Below are 23,850 nucleotides of genomic sequence, written 5' to 3'. Positions count from 1 at the left end.
GACATGGGTCTCACTATGTTGAGCAGACTGATCTGGACCTCCTGGCCTCAAGAGATCCTCCACCTTACTCTCCCAAAGTGCTGGGATTACAGGCATGAGCCACTGCACCCAGCCATAGCACAGATTTTTAAATAGGGTCCCATAATAGAAATGTCTTTAATAACAAATCAACTTACCATGAAGGGTTAATGGTCGTTCTTCTAAAACTCCACCTCCACTTCTAATCCAGAATTGTAAGTAAAGGATACTTTTTCTGATATCGCAAGTATTTGCAGTTAACAAGGTTACAAAGTCTTTTATATCAGTTCTAAAATTCTCAGTTAAGCAAATCATTTGTAGGTAGCTGGCAACATTTAGCTTCAAAACAGAGAGAAATGTGGTTAACTGCTGAGTTAAAATAGATACAGCAATAATACATACAAATAATATCTAAAAGTGAGACAAATTTTGCTAAAATTCACATTATCCTAAATGCTCTTCTTGAGGATGAAACTGCTTTAAAAATATAAGGGAATATACTACTAAATTAAAAGCATTTATATGTATTTCTTTTATTAACTGTATATTGTGCAAGACAGCAAGGAAACTTTTATAGGAGATTCTCCAACCTGAACACTGGCAGTTTTACAAACCTTGACAAAACCCCTTAGGATTAAGTAATAGTATAGCTTGATAGAATATCTTACAACAAAATTATAAATATGATACTGTAACACTGAAAAATACACAATTTTTTAAAAACAGGTTAGAAATTGCACTAATGAGTGCATAAAGCTAATTAATTTTTTTTTGTAGAGATGGGGGTCTCACTATATTGCCCAGGCTGGTCTCAAACTCCTGGCATCAAGCAATCTTCCTGACTTAGCCTTCCAAAGTGCTGGGATTATAGGCACGAGCCACTGTGCCCAGCCAAGAAATTGAGAGAGGCTGAGGCAAGAAGATCACCTGAGGTCAGGAGTTTGAGACCAGCCTGCCCAGCATGGTGATACCCCATCTCTAACTCCAGCTACTCAGGAGGCTGAAGCAGGAAAATCACTTGAACCTGGGAGGTGGAGGTTACAGTGAGCCAAGATCACACCATTGCACTCCAGCCTGAGCGACAGAGCGAGACTCTGTCTCAAAATAAATAAATTAAATAATTCAATTTATCAAAGAGTTTTCCACAAAGAAAACTCATAAATTCACTGATGAAGTATATAAAATACCAAAAAATAAAGAATATCAAACCTGTACAAACTCTTAAAAAAAGAGAAGGAAACAGTTCTCAACTCTTTTTGGGGGCAGCTTAACCTTAATATTTTAAAGCTAACAAAGACAATTCTTAAAAAAAAAAAGAAAAGAAAAGAGGCCGGGCACGGTGGCTCAATCCCAGCACTTTGGGAGGCCGAGACGGGCGGATCACGAGGTCAGGAGATCAAGACCATCCTGGCTAACATGGTGAAACCCCGTCTCTACTAAAAAATACAAAAATCTAGCCGGGCGATGTGGCGGGCATCTGTAGTCCAGCTACTCGGGAGGCTGAGGCAGGAGAATGGCATGAACCCGGGAGGCGGAGCTTGCAGTGAGCTGAGATCCGGCCACTGCACTCCAGCCTGGGCGACAGAGCAAGACTCCGTCTCAAAAAAGAAAAAGAAAAAAAAAGAAGGTTACAAAGTAGTATTCCTCAAGAAAATAAACATATGAATCCTTAATAAATTAATCACAAATCTAATCAATCAATAAAGTGGATAATACATCCTGACCAAGTGGTTTATCATTAGAAAATCAGTCAGTGTAATTCACCATAGAGATAGATAGAAGTAGAAAAATATGATTTCAACACATGCAAAAGAAGCATTTGATAAAATCCAATACCCACTCTCGATAAAAAGTCTAAGAAAACTGGAATAGGCTGGGGGCCGTGGCTCACGCCTGTAATCCCAGCACTTTGGGAGGCCGAGATGGGCGGATCACGAGGTCAGGAGATCGAGACCATCCTGGCTAACACGGTGAAACCCTGTCTCTACTAAAAAATACAAAAAATTAGCCGGGCGAGATGGCGGGCGCCTGTAGTCCCAGCTACTCGGGAGGCTGAGGCAGGAGAATGGCGTGAACCTGGGAGGTGGAGCTTGCAGTGAGCCGAGATCCGGCCACTGCACTCCAGCCTGGGCAACAGAGCGAGACTCCGTCTCAAAAACGAAAGAAAGAAAAGAAAGAAAAAAAAAAGAAAGAAAGAAAGAAAGAAAGAAAGAAAGAAAGAAAGAAAGAAAGAAAGAAAGAAAGAAAGAGAAAGGAAAGAAAGAAATATAAGGCAAGGGGCAGGTGCGGTGGCTCACATCTGTAATCCCAGCATTTTGGGAGGCTGAGGCAGGCGGATCACTTGAGGTCAGGAGTTCAAGACCAGCCTGGCCAACATGGTGAAACACTATATCTATTAAAAATACAAAAATTAGCCGGGCGTGGTGGCACGTGCCTGTAGTCCCAGCTACTCGGGAGGCTGAGGCAAGAGAATTGCTTGAACCTGGGAGGGAGGCAGAGGTTGCAGTGAGCGGAGATCGCGCCACTGCACTCCAGTCCAGGTGACAAAGCGAAGACTACATCTTAAAAAAAAAAAGAAAGAAAAGAAATGTAATGCAAGTAAAACACTGTAAGCTATATATATACTATGACTTAGATGAACCTTGAGGATGTTATGCTAAGTGAAATAAGCCAGTCACAGCTGGGCGCGATGGCTCAGGCCTGTAATCCCAGTACTTTGGGAGGCTGAGGCAGGAGAATCGCTTGAAACCGAGAGGCAGAGGTTGCAGTGACCGAGATCGCGCCACTGCACTCCAGCCTGGCAACACAGCAAAACTTCATCTCAAAAAAAAAAAAAAAATCGGTCCCAAAAAGCCAAATCAGTATGATTCCATTTATATCTAGAGTAGTCAAATTCATATAAACAAAGTAAAATGGTAGTTGCCAGCAACTACTGGACAGGAGGAAACAGGGAGTTTGATTTAACGAGCATAGAATTTCAGTTTTGCAAGAACAGTGTGAATATACTTAACACTACTCAACTGTACACTGTTACGTGTTACCAAAAGCAAATTTTTTAATACAAAAATTTTAAACACCAAGCTATATAATTTAAAATTTCCAGGAGCCACATTAAAAAATTAAAGAAACAAGTAAAATTAATTTTAGGGCCAGGTGCGGTGGCTCACGCCTCTAATTCCAGCACTTTGGGAGGCCACAGCTGGTGGATCACGAGGTCAGGAGATCGAAACCATTCTGGCTAACACGGTGAAACCCCATCTCTACTAAAAAATACAAAAAAAATTAGCCAGGCATGGTAGAGGGCGCCTGTAGCCCCAGCTACTTGGGAGGCTAAGACAGGAGAATCACGGGAACCCGGGAGGTGGAGCTTGTAGTAAGCCAGTGATTGCGCCAGTGCACTCTAGCCTGGGCGACATAGTGAGACTCTGTCTCAAAAAATTATAATAATAATTAATTTTACTACATTCTCTTACAACAATATATCCAAATATTATTGCAAAAAGTAATCAATACAAAAATTAGTGAGATGTGTTACATTCCTATTTTTTGCACTTAGTCCTCAAAATCTGGTGTTAGCCAGGCACTGTGGCTCATGCATATAATACCAGCACTTTGGGAGGCTGAGGCAGGAGTATTACTTGAGCTCAGGAATTCAGGATCAGTCTAGGCAATATAGTGAGACCTCATCTCTACAAAAAAATATTTTTAATTAGCTGAGTGTGGTGGCACACGCCTATTGTCCCAGCTACTCGGGAGGCTGAGGTGGGAGTATTGCTTGAGCCCAGGAGGTAGAGGTTGCAGTGAGCTGAGATTGAGCCACTACACTCCAGCCTAGGAAATAGAGTGAGACCCTGTCTCCAAAAAAAAAAAAAAAAGTGTTTATATTACACTTTTAGCACAAACTAATTCAGACTAGCCACATTTTAAAAATACATAATAAGCCATATTTATATATAATTCATATACTATACAATTCACCCACTTAACATGTAAAATTCAATGGTTTTAGTATATCTATAGAGTTTTGCACCCATTACCACTATCTAATTACAGAGCATTTTCATCATCCCCAAAAGAAACCCCAGACTAATCAGCAGTCACTCCCTATTTCTACCTAGCTCCTCTAGCCTTAGGCAGCTATGAATCCACTTTCTGTCTCTATAAATTTGCCTATTCTGAACATTTCATACAATTATTATCACACAAAATATGATCTTTTATTAACTGTAGACTAACCACATTTTAAAAGCTCAATAGCCTAATCTGGCTAGTGGAGGCCATATGAGCATATAGCTGAAAGTCAACAGTGAAGGTAAAATGAAATAATACACTTGGTTAATCCAAAAGACTGCAGAGTCTAGACAAATTTTTTTTTTTTTTCCTTTTTTTCCCCCCAGAGTCTCGCTCTGGAAAGCTGGAGTGCTCTGGTGCGATCTTGGCTTCCTGCAACCTCTACCTCCCAAGTTCAGGCAATCCTCCTGCCTCAGCCTCCCAAGTAGCTGGGACTACAGGCACATGCCACTACACCCAGTTAATTTTCTTTCTTTTTTTTTTTTCTTTTTACATCCAGCTAATTTTTGTGCTTTTTGTAGAGACAGGATTTTGCCAAGGTTGCCCAGGCTGGTCTTGAACTCCTAGGCTCAAGGGATCCACCCACTTTGGCCTCCTAAAGTCCTAGCATTATAGGCATGAGCATAGCGCCCAGCCTGTTTAGACAAATTTTTAAAAAATATTCAATTATGTGTTAAAAGAAACAATTTTTTTTTTTTTTTTTTTTTTTGAGACAGGGTCTTGTGCTGTCACCCAGGCTGGAGTGTGGTGGCATGATCTTGGCTCACTGCAACCTCTGCCTCCCATGCTCAAGTGATCCTCCCACCTCAATCTCCCAAGTAGCTGGGACTACAGGTGTGCGCTACCACGTCCAGCTAATTTTTTAAATTTTTTGTAGAGACAGGGTTTCACCACATTTCCCAAGTCAGTCTCAAACTCCTGGACTCAAGCGGTCTCAAACTCCTGGACTCTGCCTCCCAAAGTGCTGGGATTACAGGCATGAGCCACTGCCTCCAGCTAAGAAACACAATTTAAAAGAAAGAACAGGGTCAGGAGTGGTGGCTCACACCTGTAATCCTAACACTTTAGGAGGCCAAGGTGGGTGGATTATTTCAGGTCAGCAGTTCAAAGCCAGTCTGGCCAACATGGTGAAATCCCATCTCTACTAAAAATACAAAAAAAATTAGCCAGGTGCGGTGGTATGCATATCCATTCCCAGTTACTAGGGAGGCTGAGGTGGGAGAATTGCTTGAACCCAGGAGTTGGAGGTTGCAGTGAGCCAAGATCGTGCCACGACACTCCAGCCTGGGCAACAGGGCAATTGTGCCACTACACTCCAGCTTGGGTGAAGAGTGAGACCTCACCTAAAAAAATAAAGAACCCATACAATAAAATTGACCTGACTACAATCATAGCTCACTGCAGCCTGGAACTGCTGGCCTCAAGCAATCCTCTAACCTCAACCTCCCAAAGTGCTGGGATTACACGTATGAGCCACCATGCCCAGCAACTTAATGTTAATTTTTAAAACTTATTTTTTTAGAAGAATGAAAAACAAAAAAGAAAAAGGAAAAAGTAAGAAAAAAAAGACACACACACAAAAACTTTCTTTTTAAAGGTTAAAAAAGTGCCTTGTTCATCATTGTAAGAAAGAAAAAAAAAAAAGGTGGTGACTTCTGGTGGAAAAGGGGATTCTTACTAGAAAGGGTCCATGAGAACTTCAGGAGGTAATGGAAATGCTCTATATTCTGATCTGCATAATGATGACACTGATTTTTACATATGTTACATGTACAAAATACATTCATTAGGTTATTCATGCAAGGGAATTTTAACTCCATTTAAATTTTACCTCAGAAAAGCACTGTTACTAGGCAAAAAACCTAGTGAACACTGGAGCCTCATAAAAATTTTTTTTAATTTAAGAAAAAACATTTTTGGCCAGGCGCGGTGGCTCAAGCCTGTAATCCCAGCACTTTGGGAGGCCGAGACGGGCGGATCACGAGGTCAGGAGATCAAGACCATCCTGGCTAACACGGTGAAACCCCGTCTCTATTAAGAAATACAAAAAACTAGCCGGGCGAGGTGGCGGGCGCCTGTAGTCCCAGCTACTAGGGAGGCTGAGGCCGGAGAATGGCGGAACCCGGAGGCGTGAGCTTGTGAGCTGGGAGATCCGCCACTGCACTCCAGCCTGCATGCCAGAGCCAGGACCCCGCCCCCAAAAAAAAAAAAAAAAAAAAGAAAACATTTTTAAAGCAAAAACAAAAGAGAAAATATCAGAAGTCCTAAACTTAAAAATTTTTAACATGACTCCTTAGAAACTAATATTTCACGGTACGAGGCAGGAGACATGCGGAATCCCGGGAGGCGAGCTTGCAGTGAGCTGGAGATCACTGCACTCCAGGCTGGGTGACAGAGCAAGACTCCGTCTCAAAGAAAAAAAAAAAAAAAGGAAACCACATTTAAATCATAGCTTTTTTTTCTTTTTCTTTCTTTTTTTTTTTTTTTTGAGACGTAGTTTCACTCTTGTTGCCCAGGCTGGAGTGCAATAGCATGATCTTGGCTCACCGCAACCTCCTGAATTCCGGCGATTCTCCTGCCACAGCCTCCCGAGTAGCTGGGATTACAGGCATGCGCCACCACGTCCGGCTAATTTTGTATTTTTAATAGAGACAGGGTTTCACCATGTTGGTCAGACTGGTCTCGAACTCCTGACCTCAGGTGATCCACCCTCCTCGGCCTCCCAAAGTGCTGGGATTACAGGCGTGAGCCACCACACCCAGCCAGGTATTTATTTTTTTTGAGACAGAGTCTTGCTCTGTCACCGAGGCTGGAATGCAGCAGTACAATCACAGCTCACTGCAGCCACAGCCTTGACCTCCTGGGCTCAAGCAATTGTCCCACCTCAGCCTCCTGAGTAGGTAGGACTACAGGCATGTGCCACCATGCCTGGCTAATTTTTTGTATTTTTATGTAGAGACAGGGTTTTGCCATGTTGCCCAAGCTGGTCTCGAACTCCACAGCTCAAGCAATCCGCCCTCCTCAGCCTCCCAAAGTGCTAGGATTACAGGCATGAGCAACTGTACCTAGCCTTATTGATTGATTGATTGACCAGGCTAGAGTACAGTGGCACAATTCCAGCTCACTGTAACCTCCACCTCCTGGGCTCAAGTGATCTTCCTGCCTCAGCCTCCCAAGTAGCTGGGAGTATAGGCATGATATCACACCTGGCTAAATTATAGCTGTATTTAATAATAAATTACTTTTACATGATTGTGATATGTAATTTATGGTTATCAAAATTTAAAACTTACCAGGGAAGGAGTACTGAACTTGATTTCTTCAAAGCAGCCATCAAACATTAAACTAAATGTTGGATCTACACACACACACACACACAAAAACATTCTTAAACATTAAGACCACTAAGTAACTTTTTCCAGTTATACTTTTCTATGAAAATATTCAGCACCCCCCTCCCCACCACCGCCTAGTGCTGTGGTAGTCATAGCTCACTGCAGCCTCAAACTCCTGGGCTCAAGTGATCCTCTGCCTCAGCTTCCCAAGCAGCTAGGATTATAAGCTCAAGCTGCCACGCCCAGATAACTTTTAAGTTTTTTTGTAGTGATGGGGGTCTCACTATGGTGCCCAGGCTGATCTTAAAACTCCTAGGTTCAAGTGCCCACCTTAGCCTCCCAAAGTGGTGGGATTAAAGGCATAAGCCACCACACCTGGCCAACTATGATCTTCTAATAAAACTACCAGCTGGGCATGGTGCCTCATGCCTGTAATCCCAGCACTTTGGGAGGCCAAGGCAGGTGGATCACTTGAGGTCAGCAGTTCGAAACCAGCCTGACCAATATGGTGAAACCCTGTCTCTACTAAAAATACAAAAATTAGCTGGGCATGGTGGTGTGTGCCTGTAGTCCCATCTACTCAGGAGGCTGAGACAGGAGAATCGCCTGAACTCAGGAGGCAGAGGTTGGAGGTTGCAGTGAGCCGAGATGGCACCATTGCACTCCAGCCTGGGCAATAGAGCGAGACTCTGTCTCAAACAAACAAACAAACAAACAAAACAAACAAAAAACCCACCTAACTTGTGATTAATAAGATTTTTCTCAATATTTTTAGAGTACAATCACTACCAAATGGGCATTAATTTGTAAGTAGAGTCTAGTCTTATGAATATTTATAACTGGAAAAATATTAGAATATTATTATAGTATTTCCAATTTTTTTAAAAAGAAATTGAATTAGTTTTTTAAATGAAACATTCTGTGATAATTCTTTAGAAGATGGATCAATTCTGTTAGGCTGATGATAGCTAAATATACAATAATCCATAAGAAAGTGTTATCCGGGGCAAAAGAGTGGCTAAGTTCAGTATTAAGGAACAACGGAAAGGTTGGGTTCCATAAAAAATCTTGACCACTAAATAAGATTTAGTGATCTAATCATAGGTATGATAAGGACGCCAGGAGAAGAATCTAGTACTTTCCCTACTAAAATACCTTTACTAGATCTCTTATTTGCATTCTAGAGATTGTTCTCCACTTTCTAAATATCTAACACCCAATATAGTAATCCAAAGTAGTATCCATTTTTAAAAGTAATTGCTATTTGTGAGTTAATTATAATTACTCCACTCTGCAGATGAACTACAGATTTGAGTAACTGTTTAACTGAAGTAAAATCATTGTTACCTACCACTTGTAGTAAGGATTACAGGTCGTTTAGTTGTTGCCATGAATGTTTTGATTGCATTCAAAAACCCAGCATCTTCATCAAAAATTACATCAACCTACCAACAGTTTATTAGAATATTAATGTAATAACAATACACTAATATCAGTTATGTACACATAGTAAATATTCTATATGTCTGTTAGAGACAAAATTTATGAATTTATGAAGTGTGAATTCAGCCCATGTTGAAAGTTTATGTCATATACTATAATGAATTTTAAAATTATCAACTATCAAATGTTAAAAACAAATGCAGCCACTTATTAACTAGATAGATATGAATCAGAATTTATACAATCATTTAACAATAATTAGCAGCCGTGAATTAATCATCTTCCTGAAAAATTATTCTAGAGTGGACAGTTTCATTTGCTTTAATTTCAGATACACGTATTCCCGACCTCTTTAGCTATTTTGCAATTCTTTATAAGAAAACATATTGTATTCTTTAAAGTAAGTCTTAATCATGAGCTCTCACAAATGTATACTTCTATAAGCCTACCTCCTCAAAAAGAATAAGAGATGTTGCATTTTTTCTGCTGGGTTCTTCAGCTCCAACGTCTTTGACATTTGAATTAGTTGCATTTGTAGATTTAGTCTGAGTAATTTGTTTCTGTTCAAAAGAATTTTTTATTCCTGCATAAATACAATATTGATATTTTAGGTAAAATCAACTTTTGCTAAGACACTGGATATATCCACAGAATAAGCTCAAACTGAAATCCATTATCAAAACTGAAATAGGACGGGCGTGGTGGCTCATGCCTGTAATCCCAGCACTTTGGGAGGCAGGTGGATCACCTGAGGTCAGGGGTTCGAGACCAACATGGTGAAATCCCTACTCTATTAAAAATAAAAAAATTAGTCGGTATTGGTGGCACACACCTGTAATCTCAGCTACACAGGAGGCTGAGGCAGGAGAATCACTTGAACCCAGGAGACAGAGGTTGCAGTGACCCAAGATCATGCCACTGCACTCCAGCCTGGATGAAAGAGTGAGACTCCATCTCAAACAAACAAACAAAAACTGAAACAAGCTGGGCATGGTGGCTCATGTCTGTAATCCCAGTACTTTGGGATGCTAAGGTGGGTGGATCACTTGAGGTCAGGAGTTCAAAACCAGTCTGGCCAATGTGGCAAAACCCCATCTTTACTAAAAATACAAAAATTAGCTGGGTGTGGTGGTGTGTGCCAGTAATCCCAGCTACTCAGGAGGCTGCAGCAGAAGAATTGCTTGAACCCAGGAGGAGGAGGTTGCAGTGAGCCAAAATCGTGCCACTGCACTCCAGCCTGGCCTGGCAATAAAGCAAGACTCTGTCTCCAAAATAAACTAAAACAAAATATTAACACTTCTATATGTAGAATCTTCAGTGTAGCTGAGATTTAATAAATAGCAACAGGAACTCGTAAAATGTGTTCATATTTTTAGGTATAAGGGTCATTATTATTAAAAAATATATAATTTAATTTCTCAATTTAATGTCTTACCTTTATTATTTTTCAGAAGCATTCCTAGTTCTTCATTATTTTTAGGTTTGGGAGATACTTTAAAATAATTTGCCAAGGTTTTGGGAGGAAGTGCTCGCTTTGGCCCACTACTTTTTGGTGATGGTGGAGGAACTTTTCTTGGTGATGTAACAACTTTCTTAGGGGAGCTTATTTTTTCTGCCCAAAACAAATTGCATTTAAAGATAAATATTCTAAAAATCATACAGGTAGCCAGATAGTTAGCCACATTCTGTATTTCTACTCTTAACAGTTAAAAATTCAAGACAGAAATTTTCTTTCATTCTTACAAATACTTTGTACATTCAAATATTACTATATTTATTTATTCTACCAGTACAGAAGGTTAAGCCAGTCATTTAGAAAAGACACTACTCCTCAAGAAATACACATTCTTTGTTTTTGTTTTGTTTTGTTTTTTTGTTTTGAGACAGGGTCTCACTTTGTCAACCAGGCTGGAGTGAAGTGGTATGATCTCAGCTCACTGCAGTCTCCACCTCTCAGGCTCAAGCAATCCTCCCGCCCAACCCTCAAGTAGCTGGGACTACAGGAGCACACCACAATGCCTGGCTAATCGTTTGTATTTTTAGTAGAGATGGGGTTTTGCCATGTTGTCCAGGCTGGTCTCAAACTCCTGAGCTCAAGCAATCCGCCTGCCTCAGCCTCCTAAAGTGCTAGGATTACAAGCGTGGGCCACTGTACCCGGCCAGAAATACACATTCTTACAACAAATACTGTTCACAATCCCTCCGTTCATTTTTTTCTACACCTGCTTAAAGTCAGAAGAGGATGGAGGGAAAATAACAGTATACACTGAGCACATTACAAAACTTTGTTGTTCAACTTTAATTTAGACCTGCAGTAAATTGCAAGCCAATAATATGTATTTCTAGAGATGATTTGGAAGATAGATAAAAAGTTAAAAAATAAATAGTTCACCTCTATTCTCCAGAAGCTCCGTGGCGTTTTTCCACAGAATACATCCTCTCTTCCCCTCTAGGTACCTGGATTTAGTCCTTACAAATCCTAATTACTGTATGGCCTCAGAACAGGATGCTCCTCACATACCATCTCATGTTCACAGTTCCATATCTGTGTCTTATTCTTTTTTTGTACCCTCTGTCTCCATAGATCTTATCATAGCCCTTGTATATTAGAGGTGTTCAATAAGTTTACTGAAAATCTCGAGGTTAAAAAAGCTGTCACAGGCCAGGCGTGGTGGCTCACGCCTGTAATCCCAGCACTTTCGGAGGCCAAGGCAGGCAGATCACAAGGTCAGGAGATCGAGACCATCCTGGCTAACACGGTGAAACCCCGTCTCTACTAAAAATACAAAAAATTAGCCGGAGGTGATGGCAGGCACCTGGAGTCCCAGCTACTGGGGAGGCTGAGGCAGGAGAATGGCGTGAACCTGGGAGGCGGAGCTTGCAGTAAGCCAAGATAGTGCCACTGCACTGCAGCCTGGGCGACAGAGCAAGACTCTGTCTCAAAAAAAAAAAAATATATATATATATACACACATATATATATATGTTGAATAGATATCAATTTATAAAAAACACTCACCATTTTGTCCTTTTTTTGGTTGTTGTTTCTTTTGAGACGGAGTCTCGCTCTGTCACCAGGCTGGAGTGCAGTGGCACGATCTCAGCTCACTGCAATGTCTGCCTTCTGAGTTCAAGTGATTCTCCTACCTCAGCCTCCCAAGTAGCTGGGATTACAAGCACGTGCCACCATGCCCAGCTAATTTCTGTATTTTTAGCAGAGACGGGATTTCACCATGTTGGCCAGGATGGTCTCAATCTCCTGACTTCATGATCCGCCCGCCTTGGCCTCCCAAAGTGCTGGGATTACAGGTATGAGCCACCGTGCCCAGCCTTTGTCCTTATTTTTCTTATTTTGATATAGACCAAGGACTGCTTGATCATGTATGAATACCAGTCCAAGGACTGGTTTTATTTATTTAATTTTTCTGAGACGGAGTCTCACACTGTTGCCCGGGCTGGAGTACAGTAGCACAATCTCAGCTCACTGTAACCTCCACCTCTCAAGTTCAAGCAATTCTCCTGCCTCAGTCTCCCAATTAGCTGGGATTACAGGTGTGCACCACCACGCCTGGCTAATTTTTCTATTTTTAGTAGAGACAGCATTTCACCATGGTGGCCAGCCTGGTATCAAACTCCTGACCTTGTGATCCACCTGCCTGGGCCTCCCAAAGTGCTGGGATTACAGGTATGATCTACTGCACCTAGCCCAAAGACTAGTTTTAAAAATACATGCTTAGCCAGGTGCAGTGGTTCATACCCGCAATCCCAGCACTCTGGGAGGCTAAAGCAGGAGGATTATCTGAGCCCAGGAGTTCAAGTTTGCAATGAACCATTATTGCATCACTGCAATCCAACCTGGGCAACAGAGGCAGACCCTGTCTTTTCAAAAAATAATTTTAAAAAAGGCAATTTTTATTTTAAGATACTCAGTGAGTAGTTGGCTAAACTATATCAATATATTCTTTCTAAAAAATTTGGCCAGGCACAGTGGCTCACACCTGTAATCCCAGCATTTCAAGAGTCCAAGGCAGATGGATCACCTGAGGTTAGGAGTTCGAGACCAGCCTGGCCAACATGGTGAAACCCTGTCTCTACTAAAAACACAAATATTAGCCGAGCATGGTGGCGCACACCTGTAGTCTCAGCTGCTTGGGAGGCTGAGGCATGAGAATCACTTGAACCCGGGAGACAGAGGTTGCAGTGAGCCAATATCACACCACTACACTCCAACCTGGCGACAGAGCAAGATTCCGTCTCAAAAAAAAAAAAAAAGAAAAGAAATTTCACACCAAAAGAACCACCTTCTTGCAGAAACAGCTAACTATATAGGTCTGGGACATCCTAACATGCCGGAAAGCAAGGAAAATATCAACTATTGCTGGGTAATGTCAAAAGGACACAAACCAATTAAAATAGTTCCCCGCTAGCCAAAGATGGAAAAATATGAGCACCAAAAGAAAGTAAGATGGGATTCTGCTTCCAGCCAAGGTATAGAACTGGCACTGGATTTATCCTCCCATCAGAAATAAGAACAACAAGAAAACTGGACATAATATATGAAATAACACTTTTCAAGACTTTTGTCATCATGCAACAATGGACAGTAATCTCTGAGATACAAATAACAAATAAGGTGAACACTAGAATTGCCCAGCCTATTGCCCTGAGAAAATTTCCATAGTGAGGGGAAAGTCAATCCATGTTTTCTGAGTTGAGACTGCACTAGAAACCTAAGGAGGTTGGCCAGGTGCAGTAGTTCATGCCTGTAATCCCAGCACTCTGGGAGGCTGAGGTGGGCGGATTACAAGGTCAGGAATTTGAGACCAGCCTGGCCAACATAGTGAAACGCCATCTCTACTAAAAATACAAAAAAATTAGCTGGCCGTGATGGCGGGCGCCTGTAATCCCAGCTACTTGGGAGGCTGAGGCAGGAGAATCACTTGAACCTGGGAGGCGGAGGTTGCAGTGAGCCAAGATCGCACCACCACACTCTAGCATGAGCGACAGTGTGAGACTCCATCTCAAAAAAAAAAAAGAAAGAAAAGAAAAAGAAAAAAAAGAAAGAGAAACTTGAGGAGGCCAAGGCAGGTGGATCACCTGAGGTCAGGAGTTCGAGACCAGCCTGGCCACCATGGTCAAACCCTGTCTCTACTAAAAATACAAAAAAAATTAGCTGGATGTGGTGGCGGGTGCCTATAATCCAAGCTACTCAGAGAGGCTGAGGCAGGAGAATCGCTTGAACCCAGGAGGCGGAGCTTGCAGCAAGCCAAGATTGTGCCACTGCACTCCAGCCTGGGTGACAAGAGCGAGACTCCGTCTCAAAAAAAAAAAATTACATGGATGATAGAATTAGTAACCAAGACCATTAAAACAGTTGTTATAAGTGATATGTTCAAACACCTAGAGGAAAGACTGGATACATGGTAAGTAGAAACACAGAAGATACAAAAAGGACCCAAATCAAACTTCTAGAAATGAAAACTACACTTATAGCAGTGACAGCATACTAGATACTACAGAAGAAAAGATGTATAAACATGAATAAACAGTGATAATAACTAACCAAACTGAAACAAAAAAAGGAAAAAGACTAAAAAATTGAACAAAGCATCGGTGTGCCAGGAGACAATTTCAAGTGGTCTAAAATACCTATAATAATAACTGGAGTTGCCAAAGGAAATGGGGAGGACAGAAAAAATATTTCAAGAAATACTGGTTGAAATTTTATCAACTCTGATCTTCCCAACTATAAACTCATATATGCAAGAAACTCAACAAATCCCAAGCACAAGAAACATGAAGTATACTAAGGCACGTCATAATCAAATTACTTAAAACCAGTGAGAAAATCTTCAAAGCAACAAAGAAATAATAAACACAAAGAGGTGAAACATATTATATATAAAAATCCATGAGTTCATAATAACACTTAAAAAATTAAACCCGGATCACGAGGTCAGGAGATCGAGACCATCCTGGCTAACACAGTGAAACCCCGTCTCTACTAAAAAATACAAAAAACTAGCTGGGCGAGGTCACGGGCACCTGTAGTCCCAGCTACTCGGGAGGCTGAGGCAGGAGAATGGCGTAAATCTGGGAGGCGGAGCTTGCAGTGAGCCGAGATCCGGCCACTGCACTCCAGCCTGGGCGACAGAGCGAGACTCCGCCTCAAAAAAACAAAAAACAAAACAAAACAAAACAAAAATTAAACTGCACAAAAACTCACTGGTCAACTGTCAAGGTTGCTAGGACACCATCACTCTAAGTACTAATAAATAAAGGAAAGAATGAAGCATTTCTGGTGCCTATAAACTGTATTTCAAAGCATCCAAAGAGTTGATGAGGAATAGTGCTTCCTTTTAAAATTCTAATAAATGCAAAAGAGATAATTATAAAATTATCATTTTGTAATCTACAATGGATAATCTGCTATGATGTCATAGGAAGTACGCAGGCCACCTATACATGTATGCCAGACCCAGAACAGAACCTGGAATCCTAGTAGGCCTTAGATCCTTTTGCCAGTTTGCAAAAGGAAATACAGGGAAGGGACTATGTTAGCTTTGATACCATGAGGGATATAATCCAGGCAGGTGGAATGTAGAAAAATTCTGACAAATGGCTCAAATTCTTAATAGATAAATATGAAAGAAAGGTGAGTGAATTGTGCTTGGCGTAAAAGGGATTCCAGGGAGGGAGACTTGGCATTTGCTGGCTCAAATACAATCCCAGCACTTTGGGAGGCCGAGATGGGGAGTAGGATCAAAGTCAGGAGATGGGGCCACATCCCTGGCTAGCCGGGTGCAGAGCCCCGTCTCTACTAAAAAGTACAAAAACCCTAGCCCGAGGTGAGGTGGCGCCCTGTAGTCCAAGCTACTGGGAACCTGGGGAGGCAGGAGAATGGCCTAAGCCAGGAGAGGCGGAGGAGAAACACGGTAGGCTAGAGATCAGGCTGCATATTGCCAGGCCACAGGCAAAGACTCCGTCTCAAAAAACTTGGGGCTGATGGAAATGTAAAGATGTAATTGTTTTGGATCCAGATTTGAACAAATCATTTGAAACAATAGAAAACTGACATTAGACTGTGTATGAGATGATATGAAGGAATACAGTTAAATAGATCTTTTTTTTGGAGACAGGGTCTCACACTGTCACCAAGGCTGGAGTGCAGTGGCCCAATCACAGCTCACTGCAGCCTCAACATTCTAGGCTCCAGTGATCCTCCCACATCAACTTCCAGAGTAGCTGGGACTACAGGCATACACCACCACACCTAGCTAATTTGTTTTTTATTATTTGTAGAGACAAGGTCTCGCTATGCTGCTTAGGCTGGTTGTTAACTCTGTTGGGTCTGATTATGATATTATAGTTATGCTTTCTTAGAAGTCCTTATCAGATAGAGATAAATATTGAAGAATGTAGGGGTGAAATGATATGATGGTCTTCAGATTTATTTTAAAATAATCTGGCAGGGGTGGACAGGGAATATGTGTACATGTAGAAGATTAAAAATAAATGGCAAAATGTTGATAATTGACATTATTTTCTTGGGTTTTGTTTTTTTCGAAACATTATGGCTTAAGGAAAATAATTTACTTACTTGGTGACTTGCCTATGTTGTAGCTATTAAAAAAATAGGGTTTTTGTGAGTTTACACCTTGTTTATCTACTTGATGGGACTGAGTAGCTTCCTTTAACTGAGATAGAATTTGTCTACCACTGCGCTGGGAAGAGGCATTCACTTCAAATATCTAAAAGAAGAAAAACGAAGGGAGAATGGTTTATGTCTCTTTTTAATCCAAGGGTAATTATTACACTGACATTCTCTCATCATAGCTGTTACTAACCTTAAATCCAAGCTCCTGGGCACAAGCATACACAGCAGCAGTTTTTCCCACTCCTGTTGGCCCTGTTATAAGGACAGTATTGCAAAGACGACTCTCTTCATCATCTGAACTGCCTTTAAAGTCTATGCCACCCAAGAAATCTGAAAAATTATTCAAATGCATATAAAATGATAATTGCTGAGGAAGCAGTTCTACCTTATGAAATCCAATGATTAAATCCCATAAACTTCTTGCAATAAATGCTGAAATATTACTTTATAAAAAGTAGAAAATCAGGCCGGGTATGGTGGTACATGCCTGTAATTCCAGCATTTTGGGAAGCCGAGGCGGGCAGATCACAAGGTCAGGAGTTCAAGACCAGCCTGGCCAACATGGTGAAACCCCATCTCTACTAAAAATACAAAAATTAGCCAGGTGTGGTGACACATGCCTGTAGTCCCAGGTACTCAAGTAGGCTGAGGTGAGAGAATCACTTGAACCCAGGAGGCGGAGGTTGCAGTGAGCCGAGATCACACCATTGCACTCCAGCCTGGGTGACAGAGTGAGACTCTGTCTCAAAAAAAAAAAAGCAGAAAATCAAATATAAAATACCAATTAAAAAATTTTATACAAAGTTTTAGTTAATGTAACTAAAAATGTTCAGTGAAACGGTAAAAAAAAGACACAAGATACCTTCCTGTTTCTCATCTCTTTTTCCCTTCAGATTCTGCCTTTCTTCCAATTCAGCTCTTCTTTTCCAGTCTTTCAACCAACTGCCACAAGAAAATGTAATAAAAATAATTCACAGAATATAGCTATGCCTTAGACTTTATGTTAAAATGATTATTGGGGGAAGTTATGGCATATTGTTAGTTTCTCTGGCATTGGCCATTCAACTGATGAAGGGCCTTCTTGTTATTTTTACTAGTACAGCTTTATATGGCATATTGTTAGTTTCTAAACACTCCATAGTGCTTGTGAATCAATTAAAGAGCAAAATAGTTTTACATGGACATGAACATTTAGTAGTTTCTGCCAAAATATATAAGACTGTATGTGCAAGAATATTCACTGTAGCATTGTTCATATTAGCCTCTAACAGGAAAAACATAAAAATACACCAGTGGGGAAAAAATACATTATAGTACAGTCACTTAGAAACCAGTATACAGCAATTAAAAAGAACTGAGGTGGCAGGGCAGGCACAGTGGCTCAGGCCTGTAATCCCAGCACTTTGGGAGGCGGAGGCAGGTGAATTGCTTGAGCTCAGGAATTTGAAACCAGCCTGGGCAACACAGCGAAACCTGTCTCTACAAAAAACATTAGCCAGGAATGGTGGGGCACCATGCCTGGCTTGGGAGGCTCAGGTGGGAGGATGGCTTGAGCTTGAGAGGCGAAGCTTGCAGTGAGCCAAGATTCCACCACTGTACTCCAGCCTGGGCAACAGAGCAAGACCCTGTCTCAAAATTAAAAAAAAGAACTGCGGTATATTGTGTAATCACATGAAAGGTGCCTAATATACAATGTACAACAGAAAGATTAAGTTCTAGTCTGGAGCTAGAATGCCTGAGTTTAAATCCCAGTTCCATCACTTTCTAGCTGTGTGACTTTGGACAAATAACTCAGCCTCTCTAGGCCTTGGTTTCTTCATCTATGAGGTGAGGACAACAGTATTTATGCTCATAGTATTTTTTTTTTTTTGACAGTCTTGCTTTGTCACTGGAGTGTAGGGGTGTGATCATAGCTCACCGCAGCCTCGAATTCTTGGACTCATGTGACCCTCCCACCTCAGGCTCCTGAGTGGCTCAGAATCCAAGTGGGCGCCATCATGCCTAACATTTTTTTTATTTTTTGTAGAGATGGGGTCAACCTATTTTGCCCAGGCTGCTCTCAAACTCCTGGCCACAAACAATCCTCCTGCCTCAGCCTACGAAAGCACTGGGATTACAGGCTTGAGCCACTGTACCCAACTGCTCACAGTACTGTTCTAAGGATAAAATGAATTAAGAACAGTACAAAAAAAAAAAAAAAGAACAATACAAGTACTTAAGAACAGTAGTACCAAGTTCACACTATTAACTATAATTATGGGTCCATAAATCCTTATATGAAATCCTTTGGGCCAGATTGTTTTAGAATTAATTTTTCAGATACTTAAAAGGTTATTTAGTACATATACTGCATATTACATAATACCCCTAATGGGGTCTAGGCAGTACACCCATAATCACTTAAGTTGGTTTGGTTTGTTTTTTTGTTTTGTTTTGAGACAGACTCTTACTCTGTCGCCTAGGCTGCAGCACACGGGCACAATCTCGGCTCACTGCAATCTTCGCCTCCCGGGTTCAAGCAATTCTCATGCCTCAGCCTCTCCAGTAGCTAGGATTACAGGCATGCATCACCACACCCAGCTAATTTTTGTATTTTTAGTAGAGATGGGGTTTCACCATGTTGGCCAGGCTGGTCTCAAACTCCTAGCCTCAAGTGATCCACCCGCCTTGGCCTCCCAAAGTGCTGGGATTACAGGTGTGAGTCACCGCGCTGGGCCATCACTTAATATTTTTATTAAAAAATATGTGAATTCTGGCCGGGCACAGTGGCTGACACCTGTAATCCCAGCACAGCACTTTGGGAGGCCAAGGTGAGTGGATCACCTGAGGTCAGGAGTTCGAGACCAGCCTGGTCAACATGGCGAAACTGTCTCTACCAAAAATACAAAAATTACCCTGGCATGGTGGTACACCTCTATAGTCCCAGCTACTCAGGAGGCTGAGGCAGGAGAATCTATTGAACTTGGGAGGCAGCGGCTGTAGTGAGCCAAGATCATGCTATTACACTCCAGCCTGGGTGACCGAGTGAGACTCTGTCTCAAAAAAAAAACACAAAAATTTTGTAAATTCTAAGTGTAAAGGTACAACAAATTTCATGTAATCAATTCAATAAACTTTCATTATTCAGAATTTTTTGGATATGAGAATTGAAGATGAAGGACTGGGGACCTGAATTAGTAGTAATGTGATCCCATTTGTTAGAAAGGAAGGAACTAACATATGCATAAAATATTTTGCTGGAAGCTTTTACAAAACATTTTCAATGATTATCTCTGAGAAGCAGAAATATAAGAAAAGAGGGCTACTTGTCACTTAAACTTCTACCATTTTTTGAAGATTTTATCAGGAAATATATTACTTTATAACTACAATTTCTAAACAAAAATAGTAAAACTAAGATTGTAAACTATTTCTCAATTCCTTTACACATTTTACCAACCTATGTAACTTTTTTATAGCTAACTCATTTCCTATAAGTTCACTGGCAGTCTGAGGTTGATACTTTTCTGTCCAAAGCATGTCTTCAGTTCCAGAATCTAAAGCAAAAAAAAAAAAAAAAAAAAAAATTAAGGTATTCATTCCTTGACATAAACATATATGAATTATCAGTCATTTACATTATTATTACAATGTCACAGTAGGTATTTGCAGAAATATTTATATTTACAAAATGCCAGAGGTAATTTTAAAACAACATTACATTTAAAATTCTTCACACCAAACCCTTCCCCCTAAAAAACAATAACCACCATAATCTTATTAAAATATTAAAGTGCACACCTAAACATTGTCGGTTTTTTTTTTTTCTTTTAGGGTTACCATCTGGCCCAGCAATCCCATTACTGGGTATATACCCAAAGGAAAATAAACTGTTCTATCAAAAAGATACATGTACTCACACGTTTATCAGCACTATTTAGAATAGCAAAGACACTGAACCTGGGAGACGGAGGTTGCAGTGAGCCAGGATTGTGCCACTGCACTCCAGCCTGAGCACTTGAGCAACAGAGTGAGAGTCCATCTCAAAAAAAAAAAAAAAAAAAAAAGCAAAAACATGGAATCAACCTAAGTGCCCAAAAATGGTGGATTGGATAAAGAATTTGTAGGACATATATACACCATGGGATAGTATGCAGCTATAAAAAAGAAATAACTCATATCCTTTGCAGCAACATGGTTGCAGCTGGAGGCCATTATCTTAAGTGAATAAATGCAGAAACAGAAAACCAAATACTTCATGTTCTCGTTTATAAGCAGAACCTAAACACTGGGTACACATGGACATAAAGATGGGAACAAAAGACAATGGAGGCCACGTGTGATGGCTCACACCTATAATCCCAGCACTTTGGGAGGCCAAGGCAGGTAGACCACTTGAACCCAGGAGATCGGGATTGGCCTGGGCAACATAGTGTTACCCTGTCTCTTAACAACAAAAAGACACTGGGGACTACAAAAGGGAGGAGGGAAGAAGTGAGGACAAGGGTTGAAAAACTATCTATTGGGCACTATGCTCACTATTTGGGTGACAGGTTCAATTGAAGTCCAAATCTCAGCGTCATGGAATTTATCCATGTGACAAACCTGCACATGTGCAGGTCGAAAATTAAAAATAGTTTTTTTCTTTTTTTAAGAGATGAGGTCTTGCTATGCTGTCCAGGCTGGACTGCAGTGGCTATTCACAAGTATGAACACATCTCCCTGCATTCCTGAACTTTGGACCTCAAGCTCCCACCCCAGCCTCCTGAGTAGGTGGGACTACAGATGTGAGTCACCACAACCAGCAATATTTAAATTTTTAATAACCACTGAAGAAACATGAACGATGAGAAATAATCTGTGACATAAAACCAATAATCAGGCTGGGTGCAGTGGCTCATGCCTATAATCCCAGCACTTTGGGAGGCCGAGGAGGGCGGATCACTTGAGGTCAGGAGTTCGAGATCAGCCTGGCCAACATGGTGAAACCCCATCTCTACTAAAAATACAGAAAGTAGGCTGGGCTCGGTGGTTCACATCTGTAATCCCAGCAGTTTGGGAGGTCGAGGTGGGCAGATCACTTGAGGTCAGGAGTTCAAGACCAGCCTGGCCAACATGGTGAAACCCCGTCTCTACTAAAAATACAAAAATTAGCCGGGCATGGTGGCGCATGCCTGTAGTCACAGCTACTAAAAAGGGTGAGGCAGGAGAATAGCTTGAACCTGGGAGGTGGAGGTTGCAATGAGCCGAGATCGTGCCACTGCACCCCAACCTGGGCGACAGAGCGAGACTTCGTCTCCAAAAAAAAAAGCTGGGCGCAGTGGCTCACAGCTGTAATCCCAGCACTTTGGGAGGCTGAGGCAGGTGGATCACAGGTCAGGAGATGGAGACCATCCTGGCTAACACGGTGAAACCCCATCTCTACTAAAAATACAAAAAATTAGCCAGGCATGGTGGCGTGCGCCTGGAGTCCCAGCTACTTGGAAGACTGAGGCAGAAGGATGGCGTGAACTCGGGAGGCGGAGCTTGCAGTGAGCCAAGATCATGCCACTGCACTCCAGCCTGGGTGACAGAGCAAGACTCTGTCTCAAAAAAAAAAAAAAAAAAAACATCAAGTAGCTGAGCATGGTAGTGGGCGCCTGTAATCCCAGCCACTCGGGAGGCTGACGCAGAAGAATCACTTGAACTCGGGAGGTGGAGGCTGCAGTGAGTCCAGATCATGCTAGCACAGTCCAGCCTGGGCAACAGAGTGAATCCATCTCAAAAAATTAAATAAATAAATAAAGAACAAAACAATAATCTACAGAACAACAGTGGCATAGTCTTATTGGATCCTCTTTTAACCCTGAAAAGAAACATTAAAACATCCTATAAAGTCAACCTGGGAAAATGGAGAAAGATGCCACATTCCCAGTTGAGAAGACTACTGTAAAGATGCCACTTCTCTCCATTAAGCTATAGATAATTGTAAAATTAAAATCTCAACAGGATTTATGGGGTAAGGTAAACTGTAGTCCATCGAATAAAGCAAATACATAAAAATTATTTTAGGCCGGGCGCGGTGGCTCAAGCCTGTAATCCCAGCACTTTGGGAGGCCGAGACGGGTGGATCATGAGGTCAGGAGATCGAGACCATCTTGGCTAACGTGGTGAAACCCCGTCTCTACTAAAAAATACAAAAAACTAGCCGGGCGAGGTGGCAGGCGCCTGTAGTCCCAGCTACTCGGGAGGCTGAGGCAGGAGAATGGCGTAAACCCGGGAGGTGGAGCTTGCAGTGAGCTGAGTTCCGGCCACTGCACTCCAGCCCGGGCGACAGAGCAAGACTCCGTCTCAAAAACAAAAATAATAATAATAATAAGAGACTTGCCATTATCAAATACTAAAACATGCTATAGGTTGAGTATCCCTTATCTGAAATGCTTGGGACCAGAAATTTTCCAACTGAATTTAATGAGATATCCCTAGGATGAGGCCAAAGTCTAAACATGGAATTCACTTATGTTTCATATACACCTGTACACACAGCCTGAAAGTAATTTTATACAATATTTTAAATAATTTTGTGCAAGAAAAAAAGTTTTGTCTCCATTTTGACTGTCACCTGTCCAGAAGAGGTTAGGTGTGGAATTTTCTTTTTTCTTGAAACAGGGTCTTGCTCTGTCACCCAGCCTGGAGTAGTGGTGAATCATGGCTCACTGTAGCCTTAACCTCAAGTGATCCTCTCGCATCAGCCTCCCATGGAGTTGAGACTACAGGCATGTGCCACCATGCCTAGCCAATTTTTTTTTTCTTTTTTTTTTGTAAAGGTGTGGTCTCCCTCTCTTGCCCAGCCTGGCCTCAAACTCCTGGGCTCAAGCAATGCTCCCACCTCGGCCTCTCAAAGCGCTGGGATCATAGGGATGAGCCATGGTGCCCAGGCCCAGATATGGAATTTTCCACTTATGGCACCATGTCAGCACTCAAAACGTTTTGGATTTTGGAGCATTTCAAATTTCAGATTTTTGGATTAGGGATACTCATCCTGTATAAAGCTATATAAATGAATTAAATCAATAGCATACTTTGGAAAAGCTATATAAACTGAATGGGGCTAGGCATGGTGGCTCACGCCTGCAATCCCAGTACTTTGGGAGGCCGAGGTGGGCGGATAACCTGAGGTCAGGAGTTCAAAACCAGCCTGACCAACATGGAGAAACCCGGTCTCTACTAAAAATACAGAATTAGCCAGGCATGGTGGACCATGCCTGTAATCCCAGCTACTCGGGAGGCTGAGGCAGGAGAATCGCTTAAATCCAGGAGGCAGAGGTTGCAATGAGCCAAGATCACGCCATGGCACTGCAGCCTGGG

General features: G+C 41.6%; 1 protein-coding gene across 2 annotated transcripts in view; it reads right to left on the bottom strand.

Annotated features, from left to right (window-relative positions):
* ATAD5 (ATPase family AAA domain containing 5) overlaps window positions 1-23,850 on the bottom strand; it is a 91,215-nt gene that overhangs the window by 33,422 nt on the left and 33,943 nt on the right. For both annotated transcript variants that reach the window (XM_009190072.4, XM_003912574.5), the window contains exons 11-19: window positions 19,964-20,060; window positions 17,387-17,466; window positions 16,715-16,854; window positions 16,468-16,618; window positions 10,303-10,479; window positions 9,317-9,450; window positions 8,776-8,869; window positions 7,383-7,447; window positions 177-357 (exon numbers count right to left, since the gene is read on the bottom strand). In XM_009190072.4, the coding sequence (XP_009188336.2) occupies window positions 177-357; window positions 7,383-7,447; window positions 8,776-8,869; window positions 9,317-9,450; window positions 10,303-10,479; window positions 16,468-16,618; window positions 16,715-16,854; window positions 17,387-17,466; window positions 19,964-20,060 (1,119 nt within the window). The remainder of the gene's footprint in view (window positions 1-176; window positions 358-7,382; window positions 7,448-8,775; window positions 8,870-9,316; window positions 9,451-10,302; window positions 10,480-16,467; window positions 16,619-16,714; window positions 16,855-17,386; window positions 17,467-19,963; window positions 20,061-23,850) is intronic.

This window comes from Papio anubis, chromosome 17 (assembly GCF_008728515.1).
Source record: "Papio anubis isolate 15944 chromosome 17, Panubis1.0, whole genome shotgun sequence".
Taxonomy (NCBI): Eukaryota; Metazoa; Chordata; class Mammalia; order Primates; family Cercopithecidae; genus Papio; species Papio anubis.
The sequence above is the reverse complement of the archived record's forward strand: the minus strand, read 5'-3'. Positions and strand labels throughout refer to the sequence as shown.